This window comes from Scophthalmus maximus, chromosome 8 (assembly GCF_022379125.1).
Source record: "Scophthalmus maximus strain ysfricsl-2021 chromosome 8, ASM2237912v1, whole genome shotgun sequence".
Taxonomy (NCBI): Eukaryota; Metazoa; Chordata; class Actinopteri; order Pleuronectiformes; family Scophthalmidae; genus Scophthalmus; species Scophthalmus maximus.
Genome location: NC_061522.1, coordinates 8,881,984 through 8,895,169, shown reverse-complemented (window position 1 = coordinate 8,895,169; position 13,186 = coordinate 8,881,984). Strand labels below are relative to the sequence as shown.

The following is a 13,186-nucleotide window of genomic DNA, read 5'->3' as shown; positions in this document are numbered from 1 at the left end:
ATCTGGACCAATGTGGTTCAGGCGCAGGTTGACGCTATGGCGTTAAAAAAAAAGTAACCGGACTACTCAATCCACTTCACAGGTCTCTTTCCCCTGACAGGGAACTTGTTTGTCAGGCAGCAAAAGTGTTCCTTTACCCCTCTCGTTATCCAGGGCTCGAGCTAACAAAACAGAGCTAGCTCAGGTTATTGACAAGCCAGGGAGAGTTATTTTAGATCAGAGCGGCATCAAATAGAATCTGTGATCAAAGTGGAGCGGCAGAGACCGAGGTGCACGGCCGCTGCCTCCTGCGACTCAAAAAGATGGATGTTTTGTGAAGGCGAAAAAAGGGAAAAAGCAACGGTATTAGTTTGCCTCTCCCTTGTGGCAAAGCCAAGAGTGTGTTATTGTGGGAGAGGAGTCAGCTGAGCCCTGCTGCTCGCTGCATCTTAACACTCAAAACTCTCACTCACTCACACACACACACACACACACACACACACACACACACACACACACACACACACACACACACACACACACACACACACACACACACACACACACACACACACACACACACACACACACACACACACACACACACACACACACACACACACACACACACACACACACACACCATCCTGCAGACTGCTTTACCACATGTGGATAAAAGGGAACAGGACAGAGGAGAGCTGACCCTGAGCGGCACAGAGCGGAGACCGAAAGGAACACTGTGCTCCGAGAGAGAGAGAGAGAGAGAGAGAGAGAGAGAGAGAGAGAGAGAGAGAGAGAGAGAGAGAGCCCCTGTCGCTTTTATTTACCTCCGCCGCCGCGCTCCCTCTTTTCATCCCAGGATCTCAAAGCAGGCCCGCACGCCCGCCGCTGCACCCTGTTTCCTGGGGAGCTCCCCCCCCCCAACCCCAACCACAGACATGAAAAGCGCTGGACTTCCTGCCTGGGGAAGAGGCCTGCGGGCGAGAAATGTATGTGTGTGTGTGTGTGTGTGTGTGTGTGTAACTTAATTTTTTTTTTTTAAAGGGTAGGTGGTAACAGCAGGGATGTGTGCTTGCGTGGAGTTGGTTGTAGGGGGCAACAGGCCAGCGCTTCACAAGGTCCAGTCGACACAAACACTGGGATTCAGGAGCAACTTGACCCCTCCTCTCCTCTTCCCTCACCTCCCTCCATCTCCTCCCTCTCTCTCTACATTAGTGCTAAGGAATGCCGGCTGCAGGTTTTTCTTTTTTTTCCTTTCTGCAGGAAATGAAACGCTCCTCTGTTCAGACAGCCAGCAAAGGTTTAGTCTCCCCCCGTCTCTCTCCCCCAATTCCTTTCCCTCGACGGGACGGGAGGGAGGGAGGGAGGGAGGGAGGGAGGGGAAAGGGGAAGCAGTCGGACAAGCTCTAGCCCAGCTTTTGAAGTGTGGGAGGTTAAGATAACTGGCACAGCCCCGCGTCTCAATCGCCGCTTTCACCTCCCCGGCCAAATCAAAGAGCCCACAGCTGGGGCCCGCCTGCCTTAGAGCCCCTTAACCTCCAAACCCACCAACCCACCCGCCTCCTCCTCCGCTCCTTCCCTCATTCCCTGCACGGAGCTCTGGGGTTTCTTTTGGTGCCATTAAAAAGGAAAACACCGCTGACAAATTACTCTAAAAATAAGCCAAGTGGAGAGAGGTGTCTCCAGCACAGGCTGGGCAGCAGACGTTTACCATGGCAGAGAAGACGAGAAGGAAAGAGTGATGGGAGAATGGAGAGGAGAGCAAGTGAAGGAAGACCTGATTTGAAGGGGTGATTCCTGTTTATTACAACTTATTTTCTTTAACCTGATGCACCAGATGGCTGGTTCACCCACAACATTTGGGAAGGCTTTAAAAAATGACTTGGCAGGTGATGAATCTGTCCATCACCGTCTTCTCACAATTGCTGAAGCCAATCGAGAGAAGAGGGAAAAGCCTCCGGTGTCGTTCTTTGCACTTCTTTCAGAGAGGAAAGAACCCCTTCAAATCGGGACAATTTTTGAAACAAGACAATTTCTTGAAACAGTCCAGAGCAACACTTGACACTTGGGTTCTCACATGAAGCCCCACTGGAACATTTCAGGAAAAATGTTGGGACTTCAGTGTCTGAAAGCAGCTTAACAGATCACAAGTACTAGTAAGGACATTTCTACACCTTCCGATTAGAGTCTGGTGTGGTGACAAGTCTTGGCATTGACTTTAGTCTGGATTGCAAAGCTTACTTTGCTGACACCTTTGTAAAGCAGCATCCTCTCTATAAAAACTGTGGAAGTGCTTCTCTTAAAGACACAAAGGGAAAGTAAAAAAAGGAAGGGCAATAAAATTTTTTAAAAAGCACCTGGGAGAGAAAGCGATGTCTTAAACAAAATGCTCTGCACTGTCAGCACTTTCGTAGCTCTGAGACATTCAACATAAAAGACATTTCCGCTTAAAAAAAGGCTTTGAAATGTTTCACCTCCAATCAAAAGTCAGGCTCAGGGGGTGTTGGATCTTTTCAACCGGGGATATCAGAAACTAACAAGTCAGTCAGGAGGGGCTTAAACTGAAAAGGGGGGAAGAGAAAGAGGAGGAAAGACTTAAATATTGGAGCGTAAGGGAAGGGTGGGGACTCGTTGTGGTCAAAACGGGAGAGGGGAGGGGGGAGTCACCAAAAACCCCAAACCTCAGGCATGTGTGGGTGAGACAAGGGGAGCACAGGAGGGTGTGGGAGGAAGGGGGAGGTAGTGGGAGTCTCTGCCCACATCAGAGGCGGCATCGCTGGGGGCCCGGGCAGCTGAAGTCTGGCCGTGTGCCCCCGCACAGCTCAGTCTGAGCCGCTGCAGGCTGGGGGATGGGGGGGGGGCATTCAAAGGGCCTACACAATGACTGCTGCCTCTGCTGTGGTCTCACTTCAAAGGCCTCCGCCGCCGCCGCTCATATTCACCATCAGCACAGGGCAGAGGAGCAGGAAAAGGAGGAGCCGCGAAGGAGAGGGGTAAAGTGGCAGAAAAGAGAAGAGTGAGAGATGAAAATGAGCCCGGGTTTGAGGTTTTCGCCGCCTTTAACAATTGCCAGACTTGACGAGAGTTAAAAAATAAAAATAAACACGGCTTCCTTCGGACCCACAGTTCTCTTCCTGTCTGCGCCCCGTGCTACCTGGGGGCCCTTTCATTCAGGAGATAAGAATCTCACGAGGGAAGCATTTTGCAAGGCCACGCATCTCCGCCCTCATCCACAACGGGCTTGCAATGCCTCAAGGAGCCACAGGGGTGAGGTCGAGGAAGGGGGGTGGGTTGGGGCAAACGGAGAGAGAAAGGGAGGAAGTGAAGAAGACATCACAAAAAGGGCTGAGAGACTGGACCCTCATACTGTTACTGCAGCTGGCCAAACCACAACACAATAGGCCCATGACTCAATCAAAACAAATTTCTAGCCCCAGTCTAAACAATGGGAGCCCTTTAGCTTGATTTTCTCACGTGTAAACACAGACGTTTAAGAGGGGTTAAACCTCTTCTTCGCAAAAGTGTTGCCAGGCCGGGATGAGACAACCTTGTCAGAGATAAAGATTTGTTCTTTTAGGCCAAAACCACCTACGCATACTTACGTTACATTGAGTCTGACACACTGCCTCCCCCTGGACGTCCGTGCACTAAGTGCTGAGAGGCTTGTTTTTCATCACAGAGTAATCTTTGTGGAGGTCAGGGGAGTGGGGGAACGGGAGGACTGTGGAGGTGAACCTTTCCAATTCTAAATCCTCCCCACAGTAACTTTAGCCGGGGCGTTCCTCTGACTTAAGCCCAAATGGCCACTTCCTGCCCAGAACTATTATTTTTCCTCTTTTTTGGGGCAGTGGGTGAAGTACAATTTTGAAAAACATCCTCTCATCTCATGCAACAACTCCTCAGAGCGAGACCCAAAGTCTTTCTTTTTTCTTTCGCGATCCGTATTCCTTCCTCAATTATCCCAGGTCACTAATAAGGGAGGGTGTGGAGCCACTGGGCTGTGCCGCAGTGGCCTGGAGGCTCAGTGCCAAATTGAAACGACTCGGGAAATGGAGGCAGACGTGAATCTTGCCTAATTGCAGCTGGAGTGTGTGGCTGGCTGCTCACGTGTGTGTGAGAGAAATGTGCAGAGAGTGATGAGGGTCTGAGGGAGAGACGGCGAGAGGCAACAAATAGAGGGAAAGGGGAAATAAATAAGGGATGGAGACTGGAACGATGAATGGCAGTTGAGTGAACTCAGAACTCTCGAGAATGAGGGATTTTCTTCTGGCCCTTTTTTTCTGCTCTCCCTTTTCCCCCTTACACACTCCCTCACTCCCTCCCTCCCTCCTCTCTCCGTCCTCCTCGCTCATCAAAGTCTTTTGACAGCTGACTTCTGGCTGCACACATCAGAGGGAGCAGAGACGGGGCACGTCGGAGAGAGAGTGGCCACCAAAGCTCCTGCATGCCACACTTCTCTTTCATGTTTATAGTCCAGGACGATGTGGTTAGAAAATGACCCTTGATGCACTTATTAAGTATGATTTGGTTTTTTTTAAGCCAATATATCCTGAATAAAACAGGAACTCTTGCACAAGCATATGGGACATTACGGACTTGTAAAGACCCTCGTTTTGCATGTCAACAAAAGAGCACCTTCATAAGAGTCGCAGCAAGATGACTCATGCAGCTTTATGGCTGTGTCCAAGTGTTAGCAACTCCCTGGCCCCCACCAGCAAAAATTAAATAGCCACCTTTGTTAGGAGTGTTTCCCTGCGTGACATTAATGTGTAGGGGCTGCAATGGGAGAAAAGCCTGGAGGGCATGTATGTATCTCGGGCCAGATAACCATCTCAAAAGCTGTGAATCGGCGGGCTTAGTCAGACAAAAGGCCAACAGTGCAAGAGGAAACGAGAGAAGGAGAAACTAAATGAAGAAATGCGCAGAAACAGTGAGGAAAGGAGTGTAAGTGCACTTTTTTAAGAGTTAGGGTGAGTAAAAGGTGGCCGGGGCATGGAGTGATGAGGGGAAGAGACAGAAACCCTAATTTGCCAACGTCAGAGTAATGACTTCTCAGAGTGCTGCTCCACTGTGGTGAGAGCCAGCTGTGTGGCGGCCCAGTGTTTGACATGCTAGAGATAACAAAGAGAACCAATGTCGAGCCATAAAAACACTGCTCCACGACGCGACTCCTGGTCTGCCTCACAGGCAGAAAAACTCAGCAGAAGCCATAAAATATGTTAATATGAAAATGTTTTGGGTCAATTGTCCCTTCGTAAAAAAAAAATCTAGAATGACGCATTTTTGTTTTGTTATGCTGGACATTCTTCATCGCGACTGTGCAAGTGCTAAAAATAAAATTGAATGGGGCAAATGGTTCACCGTGTTTGAACCACAGCACATGAAGGTGTTCATATTGTGTCCGAAGAATTAACTCATTAACAAGTGACAGATGGGGTGGAGGCTGGGGCAGATGAAAAGAAATAGACAAACGAGTTCATTTAAAGATGTTTTTTGGCGTCTACGCCGAGCTAACCTCAATCCAGCTCTTTGGGATCTGCATAAATTTAGGGCTTGGGGAATTGTGGCAGTATCCTTGGTATTATGCATATTAGTTTAAGGCTGTCACTGAGAATCAGCGAGGGTGTCCATCCCGCTGCGGCTAGGCGCTGCTAATTATTGGATCAGAGATAAAGTGCTTTTTAGCGCTCGCTCGCTGCCTCTGCGCTTTGAAAACTGGCAGTGGCTGGGAAGGAAAAAAATAATAAAAGAAAAGCCGCCCGACCAATTTTGGGTTCAGAGAGAGCCACTGGGTCAGGAATCGATCAAGTGGAAAACCTTTGTCTGGCTGGGGCGATTTCGACTTAAGACCAGATTTGTCACATCTGCCTGGCTTTTTTTTCTTCTGCCGCCGAGAGGGAGCGGAATAACAGGATGCTACCAGACTCACTGGGAGGGAGAGGGAAGGGAAGGAGATAGATGGAAGGCAAAAGATCCAGAGAGGGTAAGATTGAAAGACGGAAAATAGACTTGCCTTTGCCACGCATCAGGGAAAAGTTAATCCTTTTAACAAAAGAGGGACAGGTGACAGTTCGGAGAGGGTTTGACATGTCATATAAATCAATATATCTCAACATATCTTTCACACGTGAAAAAACCCCCCCCCACTACAGCCGTGCCTTTGTGATGGAAGCATTATAGACACCCTGAAACCCCAGATACCATGAAATCTTGTTAAGGTATAGCATCTCATTAAACTCCTGCCAAACGAGCTGCTGAGTCCCGTCCTGCTGCACAAAGATGCAGAGAGAGAGACAACACATGTCGTCCACATGGGGCTCAGCTGACATGTTAGCCTCCACTAGCGGCAAGAAGAAAAAATGTCCTGGGCTTAAAAAACTGTTTTCAGATGTATTATTTAGAAAACACTGAGTGGATGAGCCATCTGATTTATTAAGCAATATTTTTTCTTTCAAACAAACCTTTTTTTGCATTTAGACATTTTCCTCTGACACATGGTGGAAGAAAATGAAGCCATAAACTGCTGTCACAACATCTGACCTTTCATCCAACCAGTGCTGAACACACAAAAAAAACATTGAATCGACCGGTTTAACATACATACACGTGCACGTTTGCATACACACACACACACACACGCGCAGAAAATCCAATGCCTATTGTGCGGAGGCCATTGAGCACACACAATCCCTCTTCAGGCCTGAGCACCACTGACACAATGACTATGGCGAGGATAGGGTGGACCTTTTTAGGATTAGTCTGTGAGTACATACTCTCAAGTCAGTGTTGAGCAGTTTAAAAAAGACTTGACATTTACTGAACTGGAGCAGACAGGAAGGGGATAGAGGGGTTGCTTACCATATTCTCAGATGTACGCCGTTTTCATTCTCTGGCCTGTACCTGCACAAAAATTGCATCTTTTTTAAAAATAAAATAATTGGAGGTTTCCGGACGGCATAGATCTTTACCGTCCATTTGGCCTACACAGAGTACTGACATTTGACTTAAGATGTAATTCTCGATGGATTACACTCGCAGTGCCGAGAGGAAGCTCAGAAGCGCAGCTAAACGAGGTCAGCAGAAAGACATACTGTAGTGTACCAAGCAAACAAGTAATGCAAAGCCCAGAATTGTTAAGTAGTCGTATAGAATGGACAGACTAATCCCAAAGCAGGTGTAATATGTAAAGACAGGGATGAGAGAGAGGGGGACAAATGCATTGGGAGGTGTCAATAAAGACAGTCTCACTGGACAGAATCGGTGTTGTTTTGGTTAGTGTAAACCTCTTCTTGTCCACGTCTACTCAGAGATGAGGTTCTTTTACATCTTCACAGGGTGTGCATTACTAAAATGCAGCAATATACTGTAAAAGATGACATGTATTCTATGAGAGGATGGTGCAGCTCTCAACCTCAAGATGCAACAGACAAAAGGAAAAAAAAAAAAGAACAGAAGGAGCAGGAGGAACTGGATGGACTGTTGCTTACCCGTGGTCGATTCCTGCATCTTCTCCCTCTTCCGCTTCTTCTTCTTTCCCTAAAAAATATACAGAGGAACGCATAAAGTGTGGCTCCAGCACTCACGCTCACTAGACCACTCTGATATCCTGCTGCTGACTGCCATGTTCACTCATCCCCTGCTGGGCATCCAACCAGCATCCCCTGGACTCCGGACTCCGCCGCAAAAAATGCCACGCTGAGAGGGGACGGATCAACCAAGAGTCTGATTCAGTAGAAGTGTGCTTTACCTGCTCTCAACTGGTTTTTACATGACTTCCTCTGTTATTTCTGGGTCCTTGTTTTGAGCTGTGGCCATCCCCGATGAAAAAGTGGTAGCTTGCTCTACTGTTGTGACCAGATCTCCACTAACTTTTCCAAGTCCCGTCATCAACGTGGAGTGCAATTAAAGATGCTCACTGTTATTAGGCTGGTCTATCTCAATGACTGAAGAGTGACACTCTTTTTGCAGCGCGGTGGTGGGAGTGTGTTAGGATTTATAGCTTATGCTAAATCCCCAGGGGGGAGACTATAGGTATAGATAGCAGCGCAGAGTCGTTCTAGTCAAATATGAGCAGCACTTTGGTTTCCTGCTGCAAAGTCTGCTAATCCACTTATTCATGAGCTAATCTGCCTTCCACTGCTGCGGCAGACAGGGAAGAGACGAGACTAAGTGAGAGTGGGTGAGAGAAAGGATGAGAGAGGGGGCAAACTGAAAAACTATGAATGCTACCTGCTGTCAATGCCAGTGCCTTACTTATTTTGGGTGTTTCCAGGCATGAAGTGGTGCCTGTGTAAGATTTTGCTTGTGCGAGGGGGGGGTCACAGGACGCCGTTCACAGGGATGCAAAATGTTTCGCCTTAAACATATCCTTTGCATTTATTGTTCCAGTAAGTACAATAAACTTTTTCCACACTGCATCTTTTTCCACACTCTCCCAAATATGTTTGTACTAACAAAGCTGGTAATTAAAAAGAGGAACTGGATTAACTGTCACTAGCTGATGTTGCATGGCAGAGCTGGGAAAACCGTCTCCCCCTCAGCGAGGCACTTTTTGCAGTGGAAGCGGTGGAGGCAGAAAGGGGGGGGGGATGCTGTCGGTGTCCGAGGGGAGGCAGATAAACACCACAAAGCACTTTGGTGGTGGAGTGAATGTGAGTGCCGGAGCCACACTTTTAATAAAGGCTGGTGCTCTCTCACAAAATTCATACACACCACATAGACTCGGGACAGATCGCGACAACATCCAACCACATGCACTAACAGGTATGCGCGCAAGCGCACACACATACACATACACACACACACACACACACACACACACACTGTGATGCACACCGAAAACAGGCTACATCTTAAACCCAGCTGAACCTCCCACGTTAAAGAACAAAATGGGCAGCAAGAGGAGCAACGGGTTGCTGCTGCTGAACGCTCTACGTACAATCCAGCCTCCACTACTCAGCCCGACAGTTGCCTTTTACACCCAAAGCTTTTATAGAACATCAAAGACTAGCATAACCATTACCAGGCAATTTTCACTCACTGTGGCGATAACAATGTCCATGATGCCACAATCTATTTCAGCGTGGATGCTAATATAACAGTGAATCACAGTCTTATGAATTACAAATTGGGCTGAAACTAAAGGTCCACGAATGGACCCTATTATCATGGAGCAGACTAGTGTGGATTAGCCTGTTTTGCGTGACTATTGTGTGCCGTTCATGCAACACTTGACATAGACAAATAACAAGGACCAGCACGCACGCACGCACGCACGCACGCACGCACGCACGCACGCACGCACGCACGCACGCACGCACGCACGCACGCACGCACGCACGCACGCACGCACGCACGCACGCACGCACGCACGCACGCACGCACGCACGCACGCACGCACGCACGCACGCACGCACGCACGCACGCACGCACGCACGCACGCACGCACGCACGCACGCACACACACACACACACACACACACACACACACACACACACACACACACACACACACACACACACACACACACACACACACACACACACACACACACACACACACACACACACACACACACACACACACACACACAGGCGCACCTCTGCCAATCTGTTCTGTTGATACTTACATAGTTGTCTCGAGCGGACCAGCCTGGGTAGAGCTGCATGTGGAGCTGCCGTTCCTTGCGGGCTAACTCATAATACTTAGCTTGCTCTTCCCGAGATAAAGCATGCCACTGTTTCAGTACAGAGGAGATTAGGGGGTGGGGGGGAAATAGCAAAAAAAAGTCAATTACTGGCATGCACTTGCATGTTCCCTGCATAGAGAAGTGTGGTGGTGTTTTGCTTAAGAAAAAAAAGAAGAAAAAACTTGCAAACGTTTTTTTTTCTTGTAGAAAAATAAAACGGGATAAAAGAGAGACAAAGAAGAAGGGGAAACATGATGAAGAGATTAACATGCAAAAGACTCAGAGTAGGAGACAGGAGAAGGGGACTTTGATTTCATATCAAAACACTGGTTCCAATTTAGCGGCGCTTTTTATGCAAACTATGTCAGCGAGCAATTACCCTATGCAGGCCACAAACTAGGCTTTGCTGTGGCTGGCTGCCTCAACCGCTGGGTCTATTCGTTAGGGCTTTTAACATGGCTCTGTGGTTCCACTCTTTCCCCAATCCTCAAAAGGAACAAATTTTGTCATTTCCAACCGTGCCATTATCCAGGCATATTTTATTAAAGCCAATTTGATTAAATGTCAGTTAGATAGGCAGTTTGTATCTTTGCTGCAGAGAGGGAAGTAATTGGCTGGGGCGATAATTATGACAATAATCAAGGCTAGTTCATAAAAGACTGCATGTGCAGAGAGGAAACCTTGTGCTTTTTAAACTAATTGGGTCAGGGGGAAAAAGAGTCCGTACCGACTCTTTAGAGCCTTGGCGTGATCTGTGATCTCTTGGTGATTTAACCCAATCACCAAAACAAAAATTTGAGCGAAAAGGAGAATGAGACCGTTGAAACAATGTACAACAACTACGTGACCTACCCTCCGTCCCAGGATCTGATTGATGGCAGCGCTCTCCTTCAGCGTGCACTCGGCGACCACGTTCGCACGCATCTCTTTCATGTAGAGCATGAAGGCGTTTAGTGGCTTCTTGATGTGCGGTCTTTTGGGCTCCTGCTCCTTTCTCTGCTCGTGCTGGGGCTTCCTGCAATTAAAAAAATAAGGACAAAACAAAAACACGGATGGAGTTAAAGAAAGTAGAAACAGAATCGTTAGAAATCCAGAGAAATAAAAGAGCAGCAAAAGAACAATGGTAACAACGTCAGCGAAGGTCTGGTTGCTCTCAACCAATGGTGAGGCAGCGTGAGAGGGGTTGCCACGCGATGGGCCCCTGCCTCTTTAATCATGTGCAGTTGTGCAGTTGCAGCTCGTCATGCGGAGAGATTACTTCACCAGTAATGGCAACCAAACCCGTTTTGTCCTCAGCACATTGTTAAATCACTTAAAACCAAATGCTCAAACTCACACACTCCAAAGACTCTACTCATTCTCCCGACTTACTTTCTAACAACCTATCTGATATACAGTTCTGGTATGAGGATGGCCATGAATAATGGAAATATCAGATCCCTGCTGCACACACTGGGGATGTGAATTGAGTTCATCCGAGCACTAATCTAGGACCTGTATCTGTAGTGTGTTGTGATCCCTGAGGCCAAATGAAGCACAGGCCTGTTATCAGTGGAGTACGGGCCCTCGCTGCTATCTGCTCACATCAAGGGAATGAGAACAAGGCTCTGACTGAGGGTTTGCTCAGCGATGGCCTGCCGCAGTGCTGGAGTGCACAAATACCTGGAAGTATGTCGCCTCAGAAAACCCCTAATAGAGGGGTGGGTGGGGGGAGGATACAGACTTGAGCTTTTAAAAGCAAAAGTGTGGGACCGTTTGATAAAAGCCATTTAGTGTTGGCAGGACTTACATGTGCATGATGTCCGTTTCATGCGGTGGCTCGTGTTTGACCTGCGGGTTGACGATGGCTGGATGGGGGATCCCTGTGGCGTGGGGGCCTGGGGGGCCAGGCACCATGTGGTGTGAGAACCTGCAATAACAGTAGACAACATGCACTTTAATTAAGCAGAGAGCACGAGTAAGGTCAGCAGTATGGGTAGGGGTCTCCTACAGGTCACCGAAGTGGAAAAAACACACTCTGATATGACAGTAACCAAACAAGGAAATAAATCCAACCACAGATCTATCGATGTTAGATGCTCACTGCTTAGTACTTTGAGCATGTTTGCTGAAAAAGAGGCTGGTGAGAACAGGGTCACTAACAACACGTCTTGTGTGTACAGTTCTTGTAGCTCTATATCTTTTTCTTAGCGCTGACTTCATCAACATCATTCTATCAATATTCCAGGAAGAGTAGTGGAGTGAAGCTTTCATGTCCCAAATGAAAATTACCAAAAACAAAATGGTCAAATTCTTATTAATTTAGCGGGTTGTGTTGACTCTAATACACAAATTGACGTTGTTGTTTTTTTTCTTTTTAACCTTTTTTTTCACTTCTTTATTTTGAAATTCAGTAAAGTCACTCTTTCAGGCCTCTAAAACCCAAATAAAGAAAGTTCCTAGCTTGAGAAAAGTTCCTAAAATAAAAAAATGGGCACGTATATCATAGGTATTCAGATTTAAGGAGGAGAGCAGGGGGAGACTGCCGGGGCTTCAACCGTCGCCCGATCATGCACCTTACATCTGGCATCACTCACTTTATGCCTGCAGCCCTGTCTTTGCAAACATCACACTGACACAGAAAAAGATAGCGAGAAGGAAGGAGGAAAGAAAGAAGGTAAGATATGTCGGGTAAAAGAGCCGGGGGAAAGGCACAGGAAATGGAGGTAAGAGACACAACAAAAAAAAAGAAAGCACTTCACAAACATGAAGTGAGGCTCAGAGAGAGAAGTGCTTCCAGAAACCTTTGATGGGGGTTAAGCAGCCATATGGTTATGCAGGGGCACGTATGCGGTGATGTGTTTGACATGTGTGCTTGGCAAAAAAGAGAGGAGCGGTGCGGCTGAAGCCGCAGCGGCGCAGCAGGAAGAGCCAGAGGCAGACCTCCCTGTGAAGGCTGCTGCTGCTGCTGCTGCAGGTCAGCTTGCCCCGAATCAGTACACAAAGCTAGTACAGTGTCAGTTTGCATCTGATGTGGAGAGACAGGAAACTAATTGCTCCCTGTTTACACAAATCAACTGTGCATGTTGATTTTTTTTGCTTGTGTCCGTCTGTGACTCACCATCCCAGTGGTGGGGTGATCTGCCCCACTCCTCCAGGAGATAGGGAGTAGAAGTTGGTCATGTCTTGGTGATGCCTTGGCATTCCTGAAAACGAAAACAATGGTACACGGCAGTTAGATGCAGAGAATTGCAGATGTAAAGCCGTTTCCAGAGTTTTGCCGTTCACATATGAAGAACGCAGGAGGAGATTGTCCGAGTCGGAGGCGTTCACAAAAGCAGGAACATTTACGGAAAATGATCTTTCATCTACATCCTTTATCAGGTTGTTTTAACATCACATCAAGATTTTCTGTTTTAAGTCATAACATAAATTTCCCAACAAGCCTCTAAGTTAAAACTTCTTTCGAAACCATTGTAGTTTGAAAGCCTCCACTCATCCCCATCCTGCTGTACAACAAGTCAAGGACAGTGCACACG

The 13,186-nt window shown here is 47.6% G+C and overlaps 1 protein-coding gene across 7 annotated transcripts in view; it reads right to left on the bottom strand.

Moving 5' to 3' along the window:
- The window catches only part of lef1 (lymphoid enhancer-binding factor 1), a 91,196-nt gene that overhangs the window by 2,658 nt on the left and 75,352 nt on the right, over positions 1 to 13,186 (bottom strand). For 5 of the 7 annotated variants that reach the window (XM_035635932.2, XM_035635929.2, XM_035635931.2 and 2 more), the window contains 6 exons: positions 12,769 to 12,853; positions 11,458 to 11,577; positions 10,521 to 10,683; positions 9,609 to 9,716; positions 7,467 to 7,515; positions 6,838 to 6,879 (listed from right to left, as the gene is read on the bottom strand). In XM_035635932.2, coding sequence (XP_035491825.1) covers positions 6,845 to 6,879; positions 7,467 to 7,515; positions 9,609 to 9,716; positions 10,521 to 10,683; positions 11,458 to 11,577; positions 12,769 to 12,853 — 560 coding nt within the window. In that variant the 3' untranslated portion in view covers positions 6,838 to 6,844. The remainder of the gene's footprint in view (positions 1 to 6,837; positions 6,880 to 7,466; positions 7,516 to 9,608; positions 9,717 to 10,520; positions 10,684 to 11,457; positions 11,578 to 12,768; positions 12,854 to 13,186) is intronic. The other 2 variants (XM_035635934.2, XM_035635935.2) reach the window with 2 other exon arrangements.